This window comes from Scylla paramamosain, chromosome 2, assembly GCF_035594125.1.
Source record: "Scylla paramamosain isolate STU-SP2022 chromosome 2, ASM3559412v1, whole genome shotgun sequence".
Taxonomy (NCBI): Eukaryota; Metazoa; Arthropoda; class Malacostraca; order Decapoda; family Portunidae; genus Scylla; species Scylla paramamosain.
This window is the reverse complement of record NC_087152.1, coordinates 18,173,088-18,200,000: the sequence shown is the minus strand read 5'-3', so window position 1 is coordinate 18,200,000 and position 26,913 is coordinate 18,173,088. Positions and strand designations below refer to the sequence as shown.

General features: G+C 39.7%; 2 protein-coding genes and 1 non-coding gene across 11 annotated transcripts in view; 1 reads left to right on the top strand and 2 right to left on the bottom strand.

Moving 5' to 3' along the window:
* The window catches only part of LOC135111239 (carbohydrate sulfotransferase 5-like), a 22,770-nt gene extending 2,160 nt beyond the window's left edge, over positions 1 to 20,610 (top strand). The window contains exons 2-8 of one of the 2 annotated variants that reach the window (XM_064024399.1): positions 2,029 to 2,080; positions 8,913 to 9,129; positions 9,927 to 10,015; positions 10,511 to 10,657; positions 10,998 to 11,196; positions 11,806 to 11,985; positions 16,205 to 20,610. In XM_064024399.1, the coding sequence (XP_063880469.1) occupies positions 2,029 to 2,080; positions 8,913 to 9,129; positions 9,927 to 10,015; positions 10,511 to 10,657; positions 10,998 to 11,196; positions 11,806 to 11,985; positions 16,205 to 16,526 (1,206 nt within the window). In that variant the 3' untranslated portion in view covers positions 16,527 to 20,610. The remainder of the gene's footprint in view (positions 1 to 2,028; positions 2,081 to 8,912; positions 9,130 to 9,926; positions 10,016 to 10,510; positions 10,658 to 10,997; positions 11,197 to 11,805; positions 11,986 to 16,204) is intronic. The other variant, XM_064024410.1, reaches the window with a different exon arrangement.
* On the bottom strand, positions 529 to 597 carry Trnav-uac (transfer RNA valine (anticodon UAC)). Its single transcript has one exon. It is a non-coding gene; the product is annotated as a tRNA-Val (tRNA).
* LOC135111257 (uncharacterized) overlaps positions 15,919 to 26,913 on the bottom strand; it is a 32,627-nt gene continuing 21,632 nt past the window's right edge. For 4 of the 8 annotated variants that reach the window (XM_064024520.1, XM_064024493.1, XM_064024507.1 and 1 more), the window contains 6 exons: positions 25,739 to 25,901; positions 24,906 to 25,209; positions 24,488 to 24,634; positions 23,243 to 23,444; positions 20,710 to 20,831; positions 15,919 to 16,497 (listed from right to left, as the gene is read on the bottom strand). In XM_064024520.1, the coding sequence (XP_063880590.1) occupies positions 20,722 to 20,831; positions 23,243 to 23,444; positions 24,488 to 24,634; positions 24,906 to 25,209; positions 25,739 to 25,899 (924 nt within the window). In that variant the 5' untranslated portion in view covers positions 25,900 to 25,901 and the 3' untranslated portion in view covers positions 15,919 to 16,497; positions 20,710 to 20,721. Of the gene's footprint in view, positions 16,498 to 20,632; positions 20,832 to 23,242; positions 23,445 to 24,487; positions 24,635 to 24,905; positions 25,210 to 25,738; positions 25,902 to 26,502; positions 26,736 to 26,913 lie in introns of all 8 variants that reach the window. The other 4 variants (XR_010273680.1, XM_064024502.1, XM_064024479.1 and 1 more) reach the window with 4 other exon arrangements.

Genomic DNA, 26,913 nt, shown 5'->3' with positions numbered 1-26,913 from the left:
GCATATGCTCGTTAAGTTGTATACAACTAATGGCTTTCGCCCTGAACAAACACGCGCGTGATGTATGATATGACTTAGACCACTATGGTAGGTCTATGTATGGTAGGACTTAGACCACTGACACACCACACACCGAGACAGCGAGGTCACAACACCTCGGGTTACATCCCGTACTTACTTGCTGCCAGGTGAACAGGAGCTACACATTAAGAGGCTTGCCTATTTGCCTCGCTGCGCCCGGGATTCGAACACGGGCCTTGTGAGCCGAGCGTGCTAACCACTACACTACGCGGTATGATTCACCTACGGTCGTCTGCTGGATGACCAGCCAACCCTTCCCCTACGGAGAGCTCAGAGCTCATAGTGACCGATCTTCGGGTAGGAATGAGACCAATGGACACACCACACACCGGACCACACACCGGGACGGCGAGGTCACAACACCTCACAACACCTCAGGTTACATCCCGTACCTACTTGCTGCTAGGTGAACAGGGGCTACACATTAAGAGGCTCGCCCAGTTGCCTCGCCGCTCCCGGGATTCGAACCCGGACCTTCTTGGTTGTAAGCCGAGCGTGCTAACCACTACACTACGCGGTGTTTGTGTGTGTGTGTGTGTGTGTGTGTGTGTGTGTGTGTCAGTCATTCATCTACGTCCTACGGTCGTCTGCTGGTCACCCAGCCAGCCATTACTCTACGGAAAGAGCTCAGAGCTCATAGTGACCAATCTTTGGATAGGACTGTGCATTTTGCTTTTTTTGCTTTGCTTGTAAAAAGATTGAGAATATTGAAGAGTTTGGACAGAAGAAGTAAAAGAAAGGAAATTGAAGTAAAGTAGTAGATTAAAGATTGTGGGCAGACCACATTAGTATTTTTAAAGGGAGTGTGAGTGAGAGTGTGAAGGACTGCAAGTGGCGGTATAGTGATGATGTGTGATAAGAGATGATGGGTGTTGCCAATAATAGGTACATGTACATGGCAGTGGTGGTGGTGATAGCGGAGGTGGTCATAGTCTTGGTGAGTGGGGAAGTAAGGCTTAGGTGACGGTATTTTGTTCACCTCACTATTGTAAGAATTAACCAACATCTTCACACTTTTAACACCTTCAGTGGTAAACTCTGGATCTCTCAGGCTGTTTCTTCTTCTTCTTCTTCTTCTTCTTCTTCTTTTTCCTACTACTTGAACTGTTTCAAAAGACGAGTAACATGACACCAAAAGACCATAACTGACCAACTTTCGACTCACTTCGATAATTTTTAGAGCACCAGTTTGAGGATTTTTTTCTTTGGCCAGCTTCTTTGACTCGTAAAAATATGAATGAATTAATAAAGGCATCAGTAAATGGGTCTCAGGGTCAATGAATGATGCAAATTTTGATTCAGTACGACTAAAAACTGACGATTTCAAAGCAGTTCTAATTTTGTATTCAGTCTTTTCACAATAATTAAAGTCCTCATATCGTACAAAACGTTTTGAACAAAAAAAAAAAAAAAAAAAAAAAAACACCACCAGACAATTACAGTATAACATCGACTTGTCACACCCCGGTTTATTTTTTATTTTTTCCCTTCCCTGAGCTGTACATGTAAAACAATTCATAGGAGACCATATACTAAATACTGTACACACGATACGTTTACTATTTACTGTAGTATGGCTGTGAGTTTAGCGTCGCTAGAGACAGTTTTATTTCCGAATGCAAAGTGTTGTTGAGTTTGTTTCGTGTTAGAGGGAGGGGGGAAAGGTTATGCGGGCGATAGGAAGGGAAGCGCCAACGATAACATTACCCTTCTCTCTCTTCCTCACTCCTTTCCCTCTCCCTCTCACCTCTTCCTTATGCCTCACATTATCTGTCGAGTGTCATAATAACAACGGAAACAAGATAGATACAGAGCAAGGGTGTCTCTCTCTCTCTCTCTCTCTCTCTCTCTCTCTCTCTCTCTCTCTCTCTCTCTCTCTCTCTCTCTCTCTCTCTCTCTCTCTCTCTCTCTCATTCGTAATATATTTTTTCTTCTTATTTCTTGCAGGATTATCAAGTGGATTCTGACGATGGTACAGCTCAACACGCTTTTTCCAATGGTGAGTTTCCTTTTCCTCCTCCTCCTCATCATCATCATCAGCATCCTTACCTGTTCCATTTTTCCACTTTCCTTCTTTCCTATCCACGTAGCTATTTTCGCCGCCTCTCTCTCTCTCTCTCTCTCTCTCTCTCTCTCTCTCTCTCTCTCTCTCTCTCTCTCTCTCTCTCTCTCTGAATACCTTCATCAGCTTCCTCAAAGATTTACGTCTCATACACCTGAATGCACACACACCTGTCCACACCTTGCTATATGTCAGTAGCCCCTCTCTCTCTCTCCTAATTGATCGCTACAAGACGAAATGCGTTTTAGAGGAATCATTTCTTTACATGTCTCTATATCCGTGTAATTTCTTTAGGTGATGCCCTGTTTTTTTGTTTTTTTTTGTTCTTTTCTTTTCTGTTTGTATCTCATTATCTGTTTACTTGTTTATAGGTTGTTTAGAGAACTGGTAGTACTACGTTTTGAAGGCTTGTTTATTGCCTTGTCTGTTTATCTGTTTATTTTTCTTCTTACGGTATGAATATCATGTTGTTAGATGCTTATGTATGTTTTTCGTACGAAGATTTATTCATTAGCGCTTTTGTTTTGTATGTAGAGTTAGCTGTGTGTGTGTGTGTGTGTGTGTGTGTGTGTGTGTGTGTGTGTGTGTGTGTGTGTGTTGCAGGATTAAGATAAGAAATATTGGGTTCAAGCTTCATTAAGTTAGATAGAAAAAGAGATAAGAAGCGATTGGTTCTCATAGTGGTAGATGAATTGAATAGATTCAGTAATCAAGTCATCAGTGTTGAGTCATTAGGAAGCTTTAGAAGAAAATTAGATCGATTTTGGATGAGGCTGATAGGTGGATATGTACATGCATGTTTCACACAGGGACCACCACGTGTAGGCCTGATGACTTGCTGTTTCCCTTATGTTCGTGTGTGTGTGTGTGTGTGTGTGTGTGTGTGTGAAAATTGAAAACGTAAATCCCGGTTATTCATCGCTGTAGCCTTAGAAAACCTTCCTTGTGAGAGAACAAAATGTTTCACGTGTTAGAGTGGACGGTGACTTCCCCGCACTTGCTATAAAGGCCCTCATTATCCTAGAGCACAGTGTTTATTGTTGACTCATGTATTAGCAACGTTTCGCTAATGCCTAGGGACGGTTGTCTAGGCGCTAAGTGTGGTGGTGGTGGTGTGGTGTCACTTATAAAACTGTTGCGTGAATGTTTGCTGCACAAACTTACTACTGCCATCATAAATAATGTCATAATCACCACTGCCACCACTACTATCATTACTGTTATAGCACCACTGTCATCACTAACATCGCCACCACAGTAACAACAACAACAACAACAACTACTACTACTACTACTACTACTACTACTACTACTACTACTACCCTGATGAGAGAGAGAGAGAGAGAGAGAGAGAGAGAGAGAGAAAGAGAGAGAGAGAGAGAGAGAAGGGGAGGGGAGGTAAACGTTGTTAAGACAAAGAGAATGAAGGAGGAAGGGAGGAGGTGGGGAGGGAGGAAAGGGCTGAGAGGGAACGGAATGCGAGGAGGAATCGTCACGCTCCCCGCACGTAGAGCTTCCCGTTCTCAGCTTCCGTCTAATTACAGTTAACAGGTGGAGCTTCCTCTTGTCTAGTGTCTGGTCTACAGCAGGGAAGTGACAAGGAGCATCATTCATCTCGGGGGGTGTTGGGAACATGGGAACATAAGGGGAGCTGTAAGAAGCCATTGGGTCTACTCGTGGCACTCCCTGTATAAAAAAAAAAAAAAAAAAAAAAAAAAAGAAAAAGAAAAAAAAAGAAAAAAAAACACAAATAGAAAATTAGCTGAGACACGGACCATCCTTCATTTTAGGATTACTGGGAACGTAGGAACATAATAAGAAGGTAAGAACACAAGGGAAGCTGCAAAAAAGTCATGCCAGATCTACTCATGGCAATCCCTGTATGGAACCCAAGAAGAGAACATAGAAGCAGATGAATGTATTGTTATATAATTTTTGTTTCATTTACTTATCGTGTTACTTCCATGTTCCTTCCCTTTTATCGAATACCTCTTCAGGCAAACAGAAGAAACAAGTATTCTCTTTTAGGTTAATTTTGTTACCTTATTATTATTATTATTATTATTATTATTATTATTATTATTATTATTATTATTTATTTATCTATTTATTTATTTATTTTTGAAGATTTTCATCCTTTCTTAAATACCTTATAGGGGCAACTTAGATATACCGCTTCATGCCGTTGTCCTACTCCCGCCACATTTTCCTTCTTGAACGATTCTAGCGTGGCAGATATAAGTAAGAGAACGTGAACTGGACTGTATTTCAATATCAGTATCTAGCATTGAATTACACACACACACACACACACACACACACACACACACAGTTCCCACCAAAAAAAGTTCACGTCCAGCCAAGCACATTAGCGGCATCTGCATACTGACCACGTCGCGACCCAACAGTTGCCAGCTAGGCGTTATGGTCCGTGTTATAGTTGGGTGGTGGACTGGTGGCTGGCTGGCTGGCTGGTTGGGACTGAGAGAGAAAGAGAGAGGGTGGAAGAGCAACGGGTGGGTGGTGTCGGGCTGGCTGGGATTGGGAGGGAAAGAAGGAGGGTAGGAGGGGATATACCGACCCATAAGTCCCTCGTCGCTCACACCATTAACACCAGGAAGTGGGGAAGGCCCCAGGTGAATTGCACTTGAGGTTAGATGGTTAGATGACGTATACTGTAGTGAGGAATTCCGTGATGTTAGGGAGGGTGAAATTAGATAGCAGCATCGGTTAACAAGAAAAAAATATTTGTAGTGATAGGAGGAGGAAGAAGGGTCATTTATCAGTATTAGTTAACAAGGACAGTAGTTGCATAAAAATAATAGGAGAAATAAGAGGAGGAGGAGTCAGTTAACGAGATCAGTTATATAGCACGTAGCAATAGGAGGGGGAGAGGGAAGAGGAGGCGGAGGAGGAGTCAGCATCACATAACAATATCAGTATGTAATAGCAGCAGCAGCAGCAGCAGCACGAGCAACAGCAGCAGCAGTAGTAGTAGTAGTAGTAGTAGTAGTGTTCCTCCTCCCCAAGTTATAGCAACCTTGTATCAGTGTAACGTAGAAATGCAGTGACAGGGATGGAAAATTCACTTTAACCACTTCGCTCCGGATGCTTCAAAAACGCGTATTACTTATATACGGCCTTGGACCGCGAGCGGTAACTCATCTAATTTCTAATACACACACACACACACACACACACACACACACACTCTCTCTCTCTCTCTCTCTCTCTTTCTCTCAGTTGTTGTTTTTTTCTGGCTGTAAGTACGACACACACACACACACACATACACACCCACACACATTCACGATTTGGGATGGCTGGAGGGTAGTAAATTACAGAAGTGGTGATAGATGAAGGAGGAATAAATGGGGAGGGAAGGGAAGGCGAAGTTATCAGAAACGAGTTTAGTAGGTAGCTGTTATTCACCTATGGTCATCTACTGACCGATCTTTAGGTATGACGTACCTACTTGCCGCTAGGTGAACAGGGACCACACATGTTTCTCCCATTTGCCTCGCGACACTCGGGACTCGAACCCGGGCCTTCTTGGTTGTAAGCCGAGCGTGCTAACCACTACACTACAAGGTGTGCTTGCGCAAGTGAGTCATTTTCTCTCTCTCTCTCTCTCTCTCTCTCTCTCTCTCTCTCTCTCTCTCTCTATCTATCTATCTATCTATCTATCTATCTATCTATCTATCTATCTATCTATCTATCTATCTATCTATCTATCTATCTATCTATCTATATATATATATATATATATATATATATATATATATATATATATATATATATATATATATATATATATATATATATATATATATACACACACACACACACACACACACACACACACACGTAAAAAAGAAGTAATAGACACGAGTTGGACTACGTTTATTCATCAAGTAATTGCCATAAGACGACCTTCCCAGCCGCATCAACACACACACACACACATACACACACACACACAGAGAGAGAGAGAGAGAGAGAGAGAGAGAGAGAGAGAGAGAGAGAGAGAGTAAGGAGGAGGCAGGGAGAGGAGGGTAAAAAGGGCAAGGAATGAACAAGGGAAGGGGGGGAACAATACCTCCCCCCCTAAAAGTCTCCTCTTCCTTGTGGAGGGGGTATAGGATCAAGAGAAGGATAGGGGATATGGAAGATAAGGGAAGGACCATAGGGAGATGGAAGCTGTGATGTAAGGCGCCGCCAGTGAGACTTACTCATTCTGAATAGAGGGTGGAGCATTGGATAGCTCATTTATGTGACTGGTGGGAACAGGGAGGGTGAAAGGAGCACCAGAACCTCAAGGACAAAATACGGAGTCTGTCAAGACAGTCAAAACAGGATGCGGGATCGCTTAACAACACCTAAAATAGAATCCAACCATGATGCCTACATAGGCGTCATCGTATTGAAGGGGTTAAACATTTCCTAGGTATATGTCGGGAGGCATGTCTAGTAGTACTCTGTCTTTGACTCCCACCACTCCCAAAAAACCCGCCCTTCCCTCCAGCTCGTTACGGGAAGAGGGATCGAAGAACGCGGTGTTGCTATATTATACTTAATTACGTACTCTGTACTTAGCATTCTGGCGTCGCAGTGAGGCTGGTAGATACCTATCAGCGCCAGCTTTTTAATTGTCTCCGATTTCCTGGGGCAAAGGGGTGTCTTAGCTAAATTTGAAATCGATGTGCAGGAAAAGTACAGCATGAATTGCTGCACAAGTGTATCTAAAATTAAAAACATAACCCTTAATATTAATATTCATACTTACTGGTGTATAATAAGGCTTTGTTAATTGAATTATAAGATAAAACTAAAAATAGGTAATGATTTTTTTTTAAGTAAGTATGAACAGTAAAAATAAAAGGATGTTGATTTCGGCTTGTGCATTTTATCTGGGAATGTTGAAAAATATCAGATATCACTGACACGTCCTGTATATGAAAGTAATCAGTGAAATAAAAAAAAGAACAGCACCGCTAGCGGACGTACGACGTACTTATCTTGATCATGATTCTTCAGTTAAAGAAAGCGCCGCGCGCCGTTAGGAAGGAGTGTAAAGTGTAAACAATAGCCTCTCAGTTCTGCCGATACAAAGGCCTTTACTTTGCTTTACTGTATCCAGAATAGGATATAGCTCGTTCTTTCAGGAATTTTCTTAATTCCGCTGTAGTCCATGACTGTGGCGGTGATGTATCCATTGTGCAGAGTAGTCGAGTAAGCGTGGTCCTGTGTTTTGGTTTGCTCGCTGCCCAAGTACCCGAGGATAGTGATCGTACCGCAAAAATAAAGTCTCTGATACAAAATTATATTTTCTTTACATTAAATTGATTTGCCTGTTGTTTAGTACATGAAAATGCAAGTATATATTAGTATACTTCCATTGAGGTCAGTAGAAAATTACAGATTGCCTGCCTTGATACACTTATAGGCTCTTTTAAGAATATCATCTGAAATTATGAATAGAGGCTCAAACAATGTCATGTGCTGTCAGTTATCACGAAATTAATTGACTTAAAATTCAGACGCATTACTGTGCAACGATACACCTTTGTAAGCTTGTAAAATCTTGCCCCAAAAAGTATTTATTTTCCGGCGAGAATTAAAAATTCTGGCGCTATCTGGTATCAAAACGCTCACTGCGACGTCTCTTACTGGAGAGGTTGGAGAGAAGTTGGAGAGGTTCAGTAACTTGTGCACGCTTGTAAAATTCTGAGTGATAGTTTATTTTTAGACAAGAGCTCTATATATTAAACTGCTGACGTACGTGCATGGGTTTGGACACACACACACACACACACACACACACACAGAGAGAGAGAGAGAGAATTACAGGCAATCTACAGGAACAATCATACAATAAAATATATGTAATTCCCATCTTAGTTGTCACCTAGGAAACTACGTATATATATATATATATATATATATATATATATATATATATATATATATATATATATATATATATATATATATATATATATATATATATATATATATATATATATATATATATATATATATATATATATATATATATATTGGTTATCACTACATGAACCGTTTGAGAAAGATTGAGAATGCTGTACGGAGTATATACATAGGCAAGGTTCCGTATTTCAACTATAAATTTTCCCTTTCATTTACAATCTGGAAAGGACAATCACTTATCCTTTTTAACTCTCCTTTATTTATTTATTTATTTATTTATTTATCTATTTGTTTATTTTTATGCAGAATAAGTGTTGCAATTCACATATCATAAGAAACCGTAAAACTGCGATGGTATATCAACAGACTTGAATGAAAGTTGTCAGCATTCTTTTCTTTTTCAGTAGTGCTCTCGTGGTTGTGGCATTTGTTTGATGATTATTCTACATTATGAATGGAAAAGAAGCGCTCACAGGAAGTTGTTTAGTAGTAATTCCCATTCCTATAGCCTGGAAATAGCATTTATAAAAGAACTGTGTGTCAAAACTTCAAGATTTTCTGGTTCTGGGTTGTTTAATAATGATCCATAGCTACTGTGTAAAATGAATCATCTGACCTCTCTGAAGTATAGTCATTCTCAGTAGTAGAACACCTCACAAATCTAACTACTCTTGAAACGGTAAATCCCAAATAACATGGGTATATAGTAGCTATGTATTCGAAGAGAGAGAGAGAGTTATTCAGTTGTTTGTTTAACCTTCCTAATTATCGTTTTTCTAGCAGTACAGGTATTCATGAGTCAAAACACTTGCCTCATCAGACTCCAATGGGCTAAGCGGGGGAGTAGAGGCGGGGGTGGTGGATGAGACGGATCTGTTGGGAGCTGGCGCCGAGCGAAGGACGGCTGAGGTGCTGCTGCAGAAAAGTACCCCGATGGACACCCTGGAGCAGACGGTGCAGGAGATACTGAAGACGGAGAGGCAAATAATAAGGCAGGCTATGCTGGATTACTCCTTCCACCCTGCACTGAACACCAAGTGAGTATTATTAAGTAATGTGTTGGTTCGTCTGCTTCGATCATGTTTGTTTACGAGTGAATGAAACGCCTTCTGTTATCTAGAGATTTCTGAATGTATTGCGGTTTGAATTCGTATCCGAGAACGTTTTGGTAACTTGACCTCACTTATACATATAACAGGCTTTAGTGCAAGTTATTGGGGTTTTCAAGGTATTTGGATAATTTTAGTAATATCCTAATAAGGATTTGCGTTAATATGAAAACAACCATAAGAGCTAACAAATATTATTTGAAGCCTTATATATATATATATATATATATATATATATATATATATATATATATATATATATATATATATATATATATATATATATATATATATATATATATATATATATATATATATATATATATATATATATATATATATATATATGAATAGATAGATAAATAGGTAATCGATGAAAGCAAAAAGCATTTAAGAATTGAGCTAAATTTGGTTAGAGACTGTCATCTGGCAAGTAATAATTCAATTTTCAAGGCTGATCTTCAGGCTTGAAATACTTTATTGTTTTCTTGTAGGAAAAATCTTTGTTTCTTCGCGCAGCCGAGTTTTGGGACGGCTATAATAAAAGTAACCAAGAAGTCTATCACAGCAGATCGCCTACTCTCTCTCTCTCTCTCTCTCTCTCTCTCTCTCTCTCTCTCGTACGAACATAGAAATAATATTTGGACATGTGCACATAAATCGTGTGTGTGTGTGTTTTGTGTGTGTGAAATATGAAAAGGGAGTGCCCATTCCATCTCCCTCAGACGCCTAGAGGACTTCGTGCCAGAGTACGGTGGAAAACCTGTGCGTAACCTGGTCATCACTACCTGGCGTTCTGGATCCACCTTCATCGGTAAGGCTGTAGTAGTAATAGTAGTAGTAGTAGTAGTAGTAACTCATCTGGTGATCTCTTCTTGGTTTTCTGGATCCACCTTCATCGGTAAGCCAGCAGCAGTAGTGGTAATAGTAGTGGTAGCTGTAGCAGTAGTAGTAGTAGTAGTAGTAATAGCAGTAGTATTGGGTAAGGCAACTCACAGACACACAAACTTGATCCCTAGAGTATGCAAGGAAAAGATGCAAAGGGAGTCTAAAGTCTGGTCATCCTATCTGGACTGAGTTGAAACCTAGGATTTTATGTAAGGGTCGGCCAAGCTTAACTGAATGACTCTTGAGTCTCTCCAACTTACTGAAGTCATACGTGATGTATCAGATGGTCATCCTTCTTGTGGTTTTCCTCCTTATAGCATTTTCAGATCATCTTTGGTCTCCTTGCTTTAACATTTATAATGCTGACAATAGTGATGTGAAGGCAATGTTAAATAATTTACTTTTTTTTTTTTTTTTTCAGGCGATGTTCTGCAAAGCCATCCAGCAACGTACTACCACTATGAGCCACTGATGGATTTTGACATCAAACAGGTGCGCCATGGGAAGGCAGCCAAGCAGGCGCTGCATAACCTGCACCATCTTCTAAACTGTGATTATAGTGAGATGGGTGAGTTTGGCAAGGGGCTCTGGTGGTGCATAGACTTGGACATGCTATAAAGGGATTAAGGGAATGACATGACACATAAAGAAACAAGAATACCATCCCTAAGAGAGTGTGAAATCAAAATGCTACAACAAACACAAGGGCAATGTGTATTCTAGTGCATAAAGATGAGGGACTTGCATAGCTGCTAGAAACCTGTTTTGAATTAGTAATGATGATATTCCCCTTGGAGGGAGTTCACTCATGGAAGACATAATACACCAAAGATATAGATGTGGAGATTGTTGAATGTATCATACATACTGTAGGTAGATGGATATTTAATTGATTTACAACTTTGCAGAACATTATCTGAACTATGGACAGGGTCACCAGTGGCTCTTTGAGCATAACAAGCGGCTCTGGCAGTACTGCAAAGCCTTCCCTCACATTTGCTGGAGTCCTCGATTTCTCACACCCTTCTGCAAACTGTTCCCTTTCCAATCCCTCAAAACTGTCAGGCTGCGGCTCAACCTCACCACAGAGTTCCTACAAGATAAACAGTAAGTGCTAAAAGTTGCAAATAGTCTATAGTAAAATGATAGAATTTCTCTAATGGGTGTTTCTAAGAGATTACTGGTTAGATGGTCTATGTATATTTGATGAAGCATTGTGGTATAATGAAGTACCAGTTGTGATGCAAAGTAGGGAGATGACTGGCAGTCTGAAAATGGCCCGCTGTGTGTGTTGCAATGTTGGTTTGTAATGCATTGTATCTGCCATTTCTCCAAAATATCTTCAGCAATACACACAGTGAATGTTCATTTACAGTATTTGGCACATTATATCTGAGATTCATTATAATGAGACTTATTTGCACATTTGTTTTCTTTTGGAATCTACAATGAATATATTATTTTTTGGTTTATTATATTTTGGTTCACTGTATCGCTTGTGTTGCTTAGTGTTGTGAATGTTAATACAGTGAAAAATGCAACATTCAGACACACATAGCAAGGAAGTGTTGTGATTCAGGTTTAGTGTAGTTATGTAGTGAAAGATGCAACATTCAGACACACCTGACAAGGAAATGGTGTATTTCAGGTTTAGTGCAGTTATATATTGAAAGGTGTAGCATTGAGACACACATGCAGGGAAATGGTGTGTTTCAGGCTTGGTGTGCAGGTGCTGCTGCTTGTGCGAGATCCTCGGGGCACCATGCAGTCCCGACGCCACCGTGTTTGGTGCCCTGACAACCCTGACTGTGACAACCCTGCCTGGTTGTGTCAGGATCTTGTCAGCGACTTCCATACTGCCAAGAAATTCCAGACAATGTTTCCAAATTCCTTCAGGTTTGTAATTTAAAGTAAATTACAAAACAAAGTCCACATTTCTTATTATATGTATTGGAAGCATCATAAAAAGATATTGCTCCTAAGATGTTGCCTTCTAAGTGGTGAAAGATGCTTGTAACTAAATAAAATGCTTGTGAATATAAGAAACAAGTAGCAGTTGATAGAAATAACATGCCATAGAAAACAAATTTACAGCCTCCCTTAAATAAATGACTAAAAACAAGATTACAAGAACATGAAGGAATCAGATGATAATTATGTACTTCTGTTAATCATGTGAATTTGCTTTTTTAGGGAGAGAAATCTTAATACAAAACAGATGTGAATATTCTTTTTATAAAGTGTGTACAAAATTACTATCTATGTGTACTTCCATCAAATTTGATGGACAAAACAATTTTAAAGTTTTATGTATCTACTCTGCTGAAACAATAATTACTCCCAGTGAGGTCTAAGGCACTGGATCAGGGGGTGCTGTGAACCTATCATTAAACCCAGCTGTGACCTCACTGAACATTTCCCTTCGTGTATCACAACACAAAGGAGCAGTCACAGCCTTCCCTCTAAAGACTACTCTCTTCCTTCACACAAGCACCTAATTATGCACACACTTAAAAATTCAAAATTATCATGGCAACTACTACACCAACCTTGGAGTCCCCATCTGGGTAGGAGACCACAAATGTCCCCAGGTCAGACTGCTCCTCTGGTATTGACCCTAAGTGTCTTGACACCCCCCCTCAACTTTTTCTTCATCAACTTCTGCAACATTCATGGTCTTAATCTAATTTTCAATCTGTAGAACACTACCTCTCCTCTACTAAACCTGATCTTCTCTTTCTCACTGAAACACAGGTGTCTAAGGCAACTGACAGTAGCCACTCTTGTGTTCCCTCCTACTTTTTCTATCCTCATTTTCAATCCAAAGCTGGATGTTACATCTACATGCACAACGACTTAACCTGCTCTCATACCCACGCTCTTGAATCTTCTGAATCTTTCACCATCTGGCTACGACTACAGAGTCAGTCTCAAACTAAATTTATATGTGCTGTATACCTCTCACCTAACTCCTCTGACTATTAAAAATTCTTTGACTATTTAACTTCCAAAGTGAAGCACATTCTGACTCTTCCCTTTTGCAGAGATCTCCATTTTTGGAGACTTCACTGTTCACCACCAGCTTTGCCTTTCCTCTCCCTTCACTGACCATCCTAGTGAACTAGCCTTTAACTTTGCTATCCTCCACAACATAGAGCAACTGGTGCAATACCCTACTTGTATTCCTGATCGTCTTGGAGATATGCCCAACATTCTTGACCTTTTCCTAACCTCAAATCCTTTTGCTTATGGTGTTACCCTGTCTTCTCCGTTGAGGTCCTCTGATTGCAATTTCATATTTGTATCATGTCCTATTGCTCCAATCTGTCCTCAGAATCCCCCTAAGTGGAGGTGCCTCTGGCATTTTGCCTCTGCCAGTTGGGGGGACCTGAGGAAGTATTTTGCTGATTTTCCTTGGAGTGACTATTACTTCCATGTCAGAGACCCGTCACTGTGTGCTGAGTGCATAACAGAGGTGATAGTGTCTGACATGGAGGCGTACATTCCTCTCTCTTTTCCTTGACCTAAACCTTCCAAACCTTGGTTTAACACAGCCTGTTCTTTGACTATACATGATAGAGAGGTGACCCACAAAAAGTACTTGAGCCTTCCTTTATCAGAATCTCATGCCCTTTATATTTCTGCCTGTTTTCATGAGAGTCTGTTCTCCAAGTAGCCAAAAAGTCCTTCATTAATAGAAAGTGTCAAAATCTTTCAAGATCTAACTTCCCTCATGACTTCTGGCATCTAGCCAAAAACATCTCCATTAGCTTTACTTCTTTCCCTCCTTTATTTCAACCAGATGGCACCATTGCCATCTCATCTATCTCTAAAGCTGAACTCTTACTTAAATCTTTGCTAAGAAAAACTCTACATTGGATTATTCAGGGCTTGTTCCTCCCTCTCCTCCACCCTGACTACTTCATGCTACCTATTAAAATTCTTTGCAATGATGTTTCCCATACACTCGCTGGACTAAATCTCACAAGGCTTATGGACCTGATGGGGTCCCTCTTATTTTTCTCCAAAACTGTGCCTCCGTGCTTATACCTTGCCTAGTCATAATCTTTCAACTCTGTCTGTCAACATTTGTCTGTCAACATTTACCTTTTCTTCTTGCTGGAGGTTTGCCTACATTCAGTCTATTCTTAAAAAGGGTGACTGTTCTAATCCCTGAAACTACTGTCCTATAGCTTTAATTTCCTGCTTTTCTAAAGTTTTTGATTCTATCCTCAACAGGAAGATTCTTAAACATCTATCACTTCTCAACCTTCTATCTGATTGCTGGTATGGGGTTCCATCAAGGCCGCTCTACTGGTGATCTGGCTTTCCTTACTGAATCTTTGTCATCCTCTTTTAAAGATTTTGGTGAAACTTTTGCTGCTGCTTTAGACATATGAAAAGCTTTAATGGGGTTCCAACAAGGCCGCTCTACTGGTGATCTGGCTTTCCTTACTGAATCTTGGTCATCCTCTTTTAAAGATTTTGATGAAGCTTTTGCTGTTGCTTTAGACATATGAAAAGCTTTTGATAGTCTGGCACAAAGCTTTGATTTCCAAACTATCCTCCTACAGCTTCTATCCTTCTCTCTGTAACTTCATTCCAAGTTTCCATTCTGACCTTTCTGTTGCTGCTGTGGTAGACGGTCACTGTTCTTCTAAGTCTGTTAACAGTAGTGTTCCTCAGGATTGTGCCCTGTCACCCACTTTCTTCCTATTATTCATCATGGATCTTCTAAACCAAACTTCTTGTCTTATCTACTCCTACGCTGATGATACCACCCTGCACTTTTCCATGTCTTTTCATAGATGACTAACCCTTCAGGAACTAAACATTTCACACAGGGAAGCAACAGAACACTGGACTTCTGCTCTCTCTAAAATTTCTGATTGGGGCAGAGCAAACTTTGTATTGTTCAATGCCTCAAAAACTCAATTTCTCCATCTATGAACTTGACATAACTTTCCAGACAACTATCCCCTTTTCCTCAATGACACTCACCTGTTCCCCTCCTCTACACTGAACATCCTTGATCTGTCCTTAACTTTTGTTGAACTGGAAACTTCACATCTCATCTCTAGCTAAAACATCTTCTATAAAGTTAGGTGTTCTGAGCATTTCTGCCATTTTTTCTCATCCTTCCAGCTGCTAACTCTGTACAGGTGCCTTATCTGTTCATGTATGGAGTATGCTTCACATATCAGGGGGGATTCCACTCATACTGCTCTTCTAAACAGGATGGAATCAAAAACATTTTGTCTTATCAACTGTTCTCCTCTGACTGTCTTCAGCCTCTTTCTCATTGCCGCACTGTTGCATGTCTTGCTATTTTCTACCACTATTTTCATGTTAACTGCTCTTCTGATCTTGCTAACTGCATGCTTCCCCTCCTCCCATGGCCTCGCTGCACAAGACTTTCTTCTTCTCTTACTCTTATTCTGTCCACCTTTCTAATGCAAGAGTTAACCGGTATTCTCAATCATTCATCCCTTTCTCTGGTAAACTGTGGAACTCCCTGCCTGCGTCTATATTTCCACCTTATAACTTGAACTCCTTCAAGAGGAAGGTTTCAAGACATTCATCCTTTAATTTTTCATCCTATTTAGGGACTGACATCTCATTGGGCCTTTTTTTTTTATTGGATTTTTGTTGCCCTTGCCCCCCCCCACAAAAAAAAAAAAAAAAAAAAAAAAAAAAAAAAAAAAAAAAAAAAAAAAAAAAAAAATATATATATATATATATATATATATATATATATATATATATATATATATATATATATATATATATATATATATCATTGAAAAATATGTCATTGAAAAATATGTGTATCTTTATTCCTTTTTATTATGACATTAGTCGATGCATGGTTATTAAACACTATGAAAATGGCAAGGGTAGTAGTGATTCATAATATAATCATTTAGATCCATACACGAGTCCCTTCCCTTTTAAAATATGAGTGATCCACAGATAGCTAATTTATAAGTCAAAACAAACTGATATCTAGATAGTTAATTTCTAAGTCAAAACAAATATCCTGTCCTTCTACAAACTTTGAACACTTGCAACACCTTTGTGTGACAGTAACCAAGCCACATCTGTTTTTCAACAGGATGGTACGCTATGAGGATCTGTCTTTCAATGTCTACAACATGACAAGGAAGCTGTTTGAGTTCTTCCATCTGAGCTACCATCGACGAGTGCAAGCATTCCTTGACACGCACACCAAGCAGACAATAGGCGGGGTGTCCAGCACCTTCCGTGACTCCAAAGTTGCACCAATCCACTGGCAGCAGGACTTATCTTGGGAGGATGTGAAACAGATCCAGAGTGTTTGTGGTGAAGCACTGAGACTTTGGGGGTACAAGATAGCCAAGGATGAGGCACACCTTCGTTCATTCAATCCTGTGGGAGAATTTAAGACTGTATTATAGTATTTGCTATTTGGGAGGTGTATAATACTGGATGGCAGTGTTTTGGGGGGGAGGGTGGGTAGCTAAGACAAGAAATCTGCATCTAACTATCTATATACTACATGCATACAATAAATTTTATGAGCATTCTCTCACATCTTGGTCTCTAGGTGAGAGAGGAGTAATCCTTGTTGTACCATCACTACAAGTTGTGGAGCATGTCTGGTGTGGTGTACAAAGTGGAACTGTCCATATAAGCTTGATTCCCTAGTCATGCACTGTACTGTGTTATGCTAAGAGCAGTTATTCAGTAATCAATTAATCACATGATCATCAATTAGTACAAATCTAAACATAACCCATGAACCAGACTGAGGTCTCATCAAAGGAGATATACAGAGAATACCAGTCTCCTTGACCTGCCCCTTTTACTTTCCCTTTTTCTAGCTTTTGAAACATGTGAAATCCTTTCCTCTTAAGGTCATAATAATCTATAAATATCAGGAGGAAAGTAACAGAGACAAGGCAACTAGAAATATCCATTCACAATCATTCCCTTATCTTGTGACATGTTAGGATATCTGTAATATTAATCTTCACAGAGACATCCAACCTACTGAAATATTGAAGTTTATACAGTGCATAACTGGAAAAACAAGCTTCTTGTGTGAATACTAAGCAGATTGTGTATTTTATTCACTAAATAACTTTATATGTATAATACTGGCAACATTAGCAGCAGAGCTGGACTACCCATGTTGCATCATGACAGATTCCTCAATACTGGCAACATTAGCAGCAGAGCTGGATTACCCATGTTGCATCATGACAGGTTCCTCTTCTCTGTACCTGACCTGATCTACAGATCAGGCCAGATGTGAGGGAATTTCTCATAAAGCCATGCCTCCATTCATGCATTCATAAAAGTTCACCATTCATCCCTTTTTTCATGCACCTACATGAGCCAAAAAATGCAACCAATGCTTTTTATACATTGTCCATCCATTCCACCCACAGATTTCCCCTAAGTCTTGCACCTTTGGTATCAGATCTAGTTTCTTTACCAATCTCACTTTCATTCTTTCCACTTATCATACCATTAGAATACCTGCTCTGCTTGATCAGGCAATTCTCTTACAGCACCAATTCTTTGCATGTCTTAATTGCTCTTTTGAGTTTTCCCCAGTGTTTCTCCTCAGACTGTATAATACTGTATAATATTCAATTTCTTCTCTGTTGCTCTCACATTCCATGTCTCAAATTCACAACAATGCAGTTAATAACATTACTCTCTCACACAGTCCTCACTTAGTTTTTTCAAAACAATGTAGTCATTAATGTTACTCCATTATACATTCCTCATTTTGTACTAATTCTAAATGATTTACATTTAGTTTTATCTTTTAATTGAACTTTTTCTACTTCGTTCTAAACATCACCTTTACATCTACTCCTCTATCCATAGCAATGTTTATTCCTTGTATCATAGTAGGGAAAAACATAGAGGAGGACTCCAGTTCCCTACTCCTTGCTCTGCCTTTCAGTTGCTTTCTTTGACAAGTAGAAAAAGACATATTCTACACAACCCATGTCTGGGGGCTATGGTTAACCAGCTTGTGTATAAAGGGACAAATTAGGGATGCATCATACTGGGATATTTGGTAATATTTTATATTTTTTAAGTGGAGTGTGTGAATGTGGTATTTGTGATTTTCAGTTGATTCATGTGTGTAATTAATCACTCATCCATCACCTCATTATTCTGAAAGGAAATCATCTTTTATGTGGTGTTCATTATGAGTGGGTTGGGCACAACTACAACACAACTTGTAAATTTAGTCAGTCACTTTCTGGTGGTTAGTACAAAGCTTTAAAAAGATTTTAGGACTGCCCTACAACTTGTATGGACATGTATTTCTATATGCAGGATGATGCCACCTCTGTTGTACCAGTCATTTAGATAGTCTCAAAGTATAGCTGGATTCACACAAGCCACTTTTTGTGGTCAGTGGCCATCACAAAAAAAAATGGTCAAATATAGAACACACACACACACACACACACACACACACACACACACACATATATGGTTCCATTCACATGGGACACTTTTTTTGTGCCACAAAAAAGTTGAGTTGTGGTAGGTGGAGCCATTTTTCTGAACATACCACTGTGGGTGGCCACAGTGGCCTGCGATAGAAACTGTTATTTTAAATGGCAGCATACTTATGAGTCACTATCAATTACAGCCATCCTGCCTCCTGCTGCTTTTGCGCTGTCCTGTCTGTCACTGCAACAAGTACCCCTTTCTGTGAGTGGGAAAAATGGCTAAAGAGTCATTTGACTGAAATATTGATCACAGAGGTGAAGACACCACCACTTTATGATTTGAATCTGAAGGAATACAGTAACAAGAATGTTAAAGAAAAATAATGTCTGGAATGCTCCATCCAATAGTTTGTTACTATAGGGAGCACCCAGTACTTTGCATTTTTGTGCTTCATCTTCACAAAAACTGTGCAGACAAATGCTACTTCTGTGAGATCCATAAAGACACTGACCTCATTTGTGGCTACCACTGAGTGGCTTATGTGCACAGTGCTCCTACTCACCATTTTAATGTGGCAAACATACTTTTAGTGGTGGCCACTGACCACAAAAAGTGGTTCATGTCAATCCAGTCTAATACCACAGATGCAAACTTAAAAAGTAAAAGTGTGACTGACATAATGTTGTTGTATATCTGGTGACAAGGACTGACTACCATGACTGCCCCTTACTGCGCAGAACATCCTTATCTGTGATAACACAACAGTAACAACTTCCTGTGCCAGTTTTGAATAAAAATAGGGACCATTTATTTTTTTTTTTCTGTTCAGGCTCACTTATTGGAACAAATTAGTTGGTGTTATTGATACAATTTTAAAGATATAATTAAGACCTCTTGGACAAAAATATGAGAAAGCCTAGTCACTCAGTAGACAAAGCACTGAGGAACACTTTTATCCTGCAGACCTGCTCTAAGATGGTCTCTCACTAACGGGGGATTCAGTTTATGAATTATTCTAGTAAAGAAGGTGCATCATAGTCAACCTTGTACTGGTGTGGCATATGATGGGAAGATGGCAACTTTAGTACATCATCTTATTCCCTTCCACTCTAATGCAAACAAACTAGTATAATACATCCTCACTAATTCAGTTTGATTGTAAATGTGGCCTCGTCTGAATTATGAAAATTGTAAATTATTGGATATTCTAAGTATTACCTGTAACTCTGCATGAAATATAAAAATCAAAGTTTGCTGCAACTATTCTTGAGTGCAGTTGTAGAAGTGGATTACTGCACAAAATTCTTAGAATGCTCGTCTACTGGAGTTTGAGTATCACGCACACACACACACGTGCACACACACGCATGCGCGCGCACACACACACACACACACACACACACACACACACACACACACACACACACACTAGTTTCTACATGCTTAATATTGGTGAAAAGTAATGATGCTTGCTTTTTTGCTTGTCCATGTTCCATGTACTAGTGTGCCCACAAAATTTTCTTCTACTTAGCAAATTTTATGCAGAATGACTTGGGTATTCAAGAAGCATTCCATAAGCAGATGAAAACCAATTCCAAACCATGCTGCATTACAAAGTGCTGACTGTGTGGCAACAGACTGGTGCATATGCTTCTACAAAATGTGCAGATGAACTGCCAGACTGATGCTAATTCAAATAACTATCATATACTAAAAATTAAAAAAAGAAAGGAAGTTAAAGATGGTGACTGCAATCTCCTACCACTTCAAATATAAACAAGACAACTGAGGAACTTGAATCACAGGCCTCCTTGATCTTTGCTTCTGTCCTGAAGTGTGGTCCACAACTGATCTGATCTTTGTGTCTGTGTGATCTATAATTCAATTAGACTTATTAGAGTGAGGCAAAATGTCAATGCCTTACTATAAACTGCTTATAATCTGGAGTGAGGTGATCTGTCAGTGCCTCACTATAAACTGTTAACAACCTAAGTCACTATGCATATCCAAGATGTACATTTGTCAAGGTTTTAATAAATTGTCTGTGTGTGTGAATTTAAAGTTATATTATGCTAACCTTCAGTGTATGCAGGAGGGCTTATAACAGAGTTTGTGAGGTTGCTCAAAGCAATATGCTAGTAGATCAGCACATACCCAATGTTGGCACTAGAGATCTGTGAAGGCCTCTGCAAAACTTATGACATCCTCTACAGTTTGTAATTTCATCTGTTTGCTCAGGTAAGGGTAGACATCTGCTGTGCTGTACCTTGCGACAACTGGAAAAGTGAAGAAACGTTAGGATAATTTCATAACTACCTTATATCAACTATCTGGCCAATGGTATTATGCTTTATTAAATGTTTCCACATTGGGGAACAGAACCAATAAAAATACCACAAGATCCAAGTTTTAAGTGCATAACAGATCACTGATAGAGAGGTGCCACACAAAAGATACCTGAAACTCATGCACTTTACATATCTGCCTGGAATCATGCCAAGGCATGACTCTACCTAACTAAAAACTCTTTCATCAATAAAAAATGTCAAAATCTTTCAAAATCTAACTCCCCTCATGACTTCTGGCACCTTGCCAAAAACATCTCCAATAACTTTACTTCATTATTCCCTCCTTTATTTTAACTTGATGGCACCACTGCTATCTTGTCTATAGACATCTTGTCTATCTCTAAAGTTGAACTCTTTGCTCAAACCTTTGCTAAAATCTCTACCTTGGATGATTCAGGGCATGTACCTCCCTCTCTTCTACCTTCTGACTATTTCATGCTACTCATTAAGATCCTTTATAGAGATGTTTTCCATGCTCTCACTGGCCTTAACACTTGGAAGGCTTATGGACCTGATGGGGTCCCTCCTATTGTTCTCCAAAACTGCCTCCATACTTGTACTGTGCCTAGTCAAACTCTTCGAACTCTCTATCAAAATCTACCTTTCCTTCTTGCTGAAGTTTGCCTACATTCAACCTGTTCCTAAAAAGGGTGACCACTCTAATCCCTCAAACTACCATCATATTGCTTTAATTTCTGGCATCTCTAAAGTTTTTGAATCTACCCTCAACAGGAAGATTTTTAAACATCCAATACTTCACAACCTTCTATCTGTTTGCCAGTATGGGTTCCATCATGGCTACTCTACTGGTGATCTTCTGGCTTTCCTTACCGAGTCTTTTAAGGATTTTAGCAAAACTTTCACTGTTGCCATAGACATATCAAAAGCATTTGATAGAGTCTGGGACAAAGCTTTGATTTCCAAACTACCTTCCTACAGCTTCTATCCTTCTCTGTGTAGCCCCATATCAAGTTTCCTTTTTGGCTGTTCTATTGCTGCTGTGATACTGTTCTTCTCCAAAGTCTAATAATGGTGGTGTTCCTCAGGGTTCTATCTTGTCACCCACTCTTCCTATTGTTCATCAATGATCTTTTCCTATCCACTCCTATGCTTATGATACCATCCTGCATTTTTCCATGTCTTTTCATAGCCATCCAACCCCCCAAGAATTAAACAGCTCATATAGGGATCCACAGAATGCCAGACTTCTGATCTCTCTAAAATTTGTGAATGGGGCAGAGCAAACTCAATACCTCCATCTATTAACTCAACACAACCTTCCGGATAACTATTCCCTCTTCTTCATTGACACTCATCTGTCCCCCTCTTCTACACTGAAATCATCAGCCTGTTCTTTACTAATAATCTAAACTTGAAACTTCACATTTCATCTATAGCTAAAACAGCTTCTATGAAGTTAGGTGTTCTGAGTCATTTCACCAGCTTTTCTCCCACCCCTCAGCTGCTAACTCTGTACAGGGGCCTTATCTGCTGATGTATGGAGTATGCTTCATATATATGGGGGCAGGGTGGAATCAAAAGCATTTCGTCTCATCATCCCCTCTCGTCTAACTGATGGTCTTCAACCTCTTTTTCTTTGTAGCAGTGTTGCATCTCTTGCTATCTTCTACTGCTGTTTTCAGTCTGACTGCTCTTCTGATCTTTCTAACTGCATGCCTTCCCATCCCCCAGTGGCCTTGCTGCACATGAATTCCTTTCTCTCATCCTTATTCTGTTCACCTCTCTAATGCAAGAGCTAGCCAGTATTCTCAATAATTAATTCCTTTTCTAGTAAACTGTGGAACTCCCTGACTGCTTCTGTATTTCCTCCTTCTTATGACTTGAACTCTTTCAAGGAGGTTTCAGGACACTTGTGCTCTGTTTCTTAATAATCTTCTTGAGTTCTGTTTGGGGACTGGCACTCCAGTGGGTTTTTTTATTTTCAACAACTTTTTTTTGCCTTTGGCCAGTGTCCTTTTACATAAGAAGGAAAAAAGAAAAAAGTAAATCCATACAGAAATAAGATATAAAGAAGTTAGGAAGGATTTTTTTCATGAGGGAGGAAGGAGGAAAGACATAAAAGTGTTAGCATTGGAGGTAGACCAGTGGAGACTGAAGATCCACAGGTGGTGTCTGCAGGAAGACATGAGAAGGATGAACATTTGAGAAGGGATTTTCTATGACCACAAAGTGTGAGAGATTTATAAGCTGCGTAACACTTTGTGTGAAAACGAGCATTTTCAGTAAGATGATAATGATGATGAAAAGACCTCCTACATGTCTCACACATGTTTCAAGAGAGAAAGAAAACCTCGCAATATCTGGCTGCATACACTTACCTTCTTCAGGGCAGTTAACTAAAATGTTGTACTTGAACCTGCTGTTCAGGTCATGCCAAATTAAGCCCCAATACACTTCCACCTGGTGCTGTCCATGACTCAGGAGCTGCAGCACTACTGGCTCCGTGCCCCTCACCACCTCCAAACCTGGCACTTCTGACTCCAGGTGGTCCAGTGCCTCCCTTCGCTCATCATGCAGCATCTGTTAGTTAGTGCCGACTCATTAGGAAGCTTTAAAAGAAGATCAGACAAATTCATGGAGTTTTAAAGAAAGATAACACAAATTTATGGATGAGGATGATAGATGGAAATTAATATGGATGTTCCAAATAGGGACTGACACATGTAGGTCTGACAGCTTCTTGCACCTTCCCCTATTTTATGTTATCTGCAAAAATATGTTTATTTATTGATGGCCTGCAGCTAAGACTATAGAACTCAAATACCTTGTCAAAATGTAAAAAGAAATAATAACTATTATAAGTGAAAAATAGTTTGCAAATGTTTTTATTAGAGAGGGTGGAGTGGAGAGGCAACAATAAGAACACACACATCAACATAGAAGAAATAAAGAGTGCTGACAAACAAGAGAAGCTGGATTATTAAACACAAGTGAACAAATGCTATTTGTTTTCAGTGAATATCAAATTTACTCTCTTCCATTTAGGTGGCACCTCTCCTTCACCTATGAACTCATAAGATGCTCAGTCCTGACACAAGTTTTGTACTACTGGGAAAACTCTAACCTGGTATAGGAAATGCATGAAAGAAAACTGAAAACTTGTGAACTATTTTGAAAGCATAGAAAAGTCATAATCCTCAGGTAAAAAGACATACACACGCACACAGTTTTGCATTTTCATCACCTAGGCTTATACCTGGTTAGGGTTTTCTCAATAGTATACTGTTCTCAAATATAATTGGTCATTCTCCCTATACCATTCTCACATCTAACTCCAATAAACTTGATTACATTATTCATCAATTAGGATTTAATTTATAACAACCTTATACCTGTCTCAGGTTGTACATACACTTTTCCTTGTACATTATATTTCTAACTCTCAATGTTCTTATACCATTCCTTATCTTGATCCTGATGTTCAAAGTCATAAGACATCTCAAGTTCTTCCTTACTGACTATATGTTACCCTTCAGACCAATACCAATACAATAAAAGCAGTTCTGTTATACTACAATACTGCAGCAAAGTAATCATGAATTAACAAAGAAATGAACAATCACCTTATAGTAATAGAGGTCGGCAGTGAAGTAATACACAGTTTCATGTAATGAGAGTCTCTCTGGTGTAAGCATCATCTTTGCCACACCACTCTGAGTACCCAGGCTCAAGTCCTCCAGCTCTGCCACCCTTCCTCCTTCCTCACCAGGCTGCAAGTATATTATGTGCATTTTTACTTCTGATACATTTGTTGAATTACGAAGACAAGTTCTCATAATTTATATCACAAGCTTTGATGCATTACTCTTATTTGTGAAACCTTCCAGAAGGTAAAATTGCAAGAGAGAAGCCACATGAAGTCAAATATGGAATCACATAAAGGCTAGTGATGATGATAGCTGTTTGTCATCACATACCTATCAATCTTCCTGACACTTTGCTGACATAAGATCTTCCACATCTCTCTAGAGCCATACAAACCTTGCTCTTCACTAGATATGCAGTGGCATAGGCAACATCTCCAATGGTACCTTCTGTTTCATAAAGTTTGAACACTCCCTTTTCTATCTCACTGTCTTCTGTTATGTCATCTTCCACTTTGTGGTGCTTTGGGGGAGGCAGTGGCTCAGGCTCATCAAAGAGGCCCACCACTCTCTTCACACCCACTTTCACTTCAGATAATCCACTCAAACTAACTTTCTGCTGCACCTCTGACTTCTTGTTCATCAAATCCAAATACTTTTCTCTAAAGCTTAATTCCAGCAGTGAGCTGTGACCAAGGATCCTGCAAAAATACATTAACTGTGAGATAAAATAGTTCCCAACTATTTATTCAGAGCTGTAGCTTCACTTCATGTTCGTTCATTCATGGCAAAGAATAAAGTTAGCAAACAGTTCTGAGTGAAATGAAATACAAGTCCATCTGCATGCCATTAAAACGTACTGATCAGAAGTGCAAATGTCTCAAAAGTTATCTCGGGATCAATGATTTTTCCAGACCTCAAGTCTAAGGAATATACTTTCATTTTACCTAACTTGATCTAGTTCAGGAGGCAATGAGGCACAGGCCCAATGTTGTTCAGAAAAGTATTACCTGTAATCATTCACTGTGTAAAGCTTGATTTGACATCAAGTCCATAGTGCACTAAGTTGGTGCTCAAAGAGGAAATGTGGAATGGTGGTGTGAGACCTTGTGCCACACACCAATACAAAAAAAGCTCAGTGGCCTGTCACTGAGCAACTAAAGATGTTCCATGTAAATGCTGAATTTCACTCACAAATTATGATAAATAACATGCATATTTGCTCCTCACCTCTGGTCCAGACTGTCCAATGTGAAATTCAGCTGGTGCTGCAGGGCCTCCGAGCAGAGCAGACCTGCACGTCTCTTGAGTTCCACCAGGCGTCTCCGTAGCAGCACCATATCATGGCTGATTTTCCGCACGTGTGGTATTCTTCCTGTTTGTGGCTCCATGGCTGCAGGAAAAACAGCTTGTCATTACAATACAGGTGTTCACTAAGCTCAAAATTTTTTGTATCTATTTTTATTTTTTGAGAGAGAGAGAGAGAGAGAGAGAGAGAGAGAGAGAGAGAGAGAGAGAGAGAGAGAGAGAGAGAGAGAGAGAGAGAGAGAGAGAGAGAGAGAGAGAGAGAGAGAGAAGGCCCAATGACAGTGGCAGTCCATAAAAATCTAGAGGATCATCCAAAAATTGACCTGACCCCTCCCATCTCCTGAGGGCCAAGTCATATGAACGCACTGGACGCATGTGCGAGGCAGGCCCTCCCTTCAACAGCTCCAGTGAGAGTTAAGATTCTCCTGTCCTCTAGTTTTTCACACATCAGAGGCACCACCCCGTCAACAAATTCAAGAAGAAACTTGACAACTTCCTACAATCGCTGCCAGATGAACTTCCTGACATACTACACAGCGTGCGGCCTCTAATTATGCCGAACCAGATTGCTCTCTTGAAGGAGGACTCTTTGGTCTGGTACCAGCGGTGGATCACCACAACTGTGGGGAACAATAATTTTTTACGAAATAGGAGAATCTCCACTCAGTAGGTCTTGGGTTCCTCACCTCAGACTCGCATTCCAGTTAAGTCTTCCTGTTATGCGTCCCTCCTCAGCCTTTCCGTTCACAGGACTGATTAAGGATTTAATAGATTCTTCTTAATATAGATTCCTTAGGACTGTCAAACTGCAGACAGGACACAACACCTACTCCTCTTTTTGAGCGCCAGTCAGCCAACCAATCCCGAGCCGCCTTCCAGCCACTGTCCAATTACGGGGCTCGCCTCTATCATAAGCAACCTTAATATAAATGTTAGTATATTTTTATTAGTGTATTATGTTTCAGTGGATTGGGTTGAATTCATCTATTGTTGTATGTAAAAGTGCAGCAAATGAATAGGATGGGTATAGCCATGGGATAAATGAACAAAATCCAGAAATAGTCTCACATTATGTAATCGTAAGTTTTCTTTATATT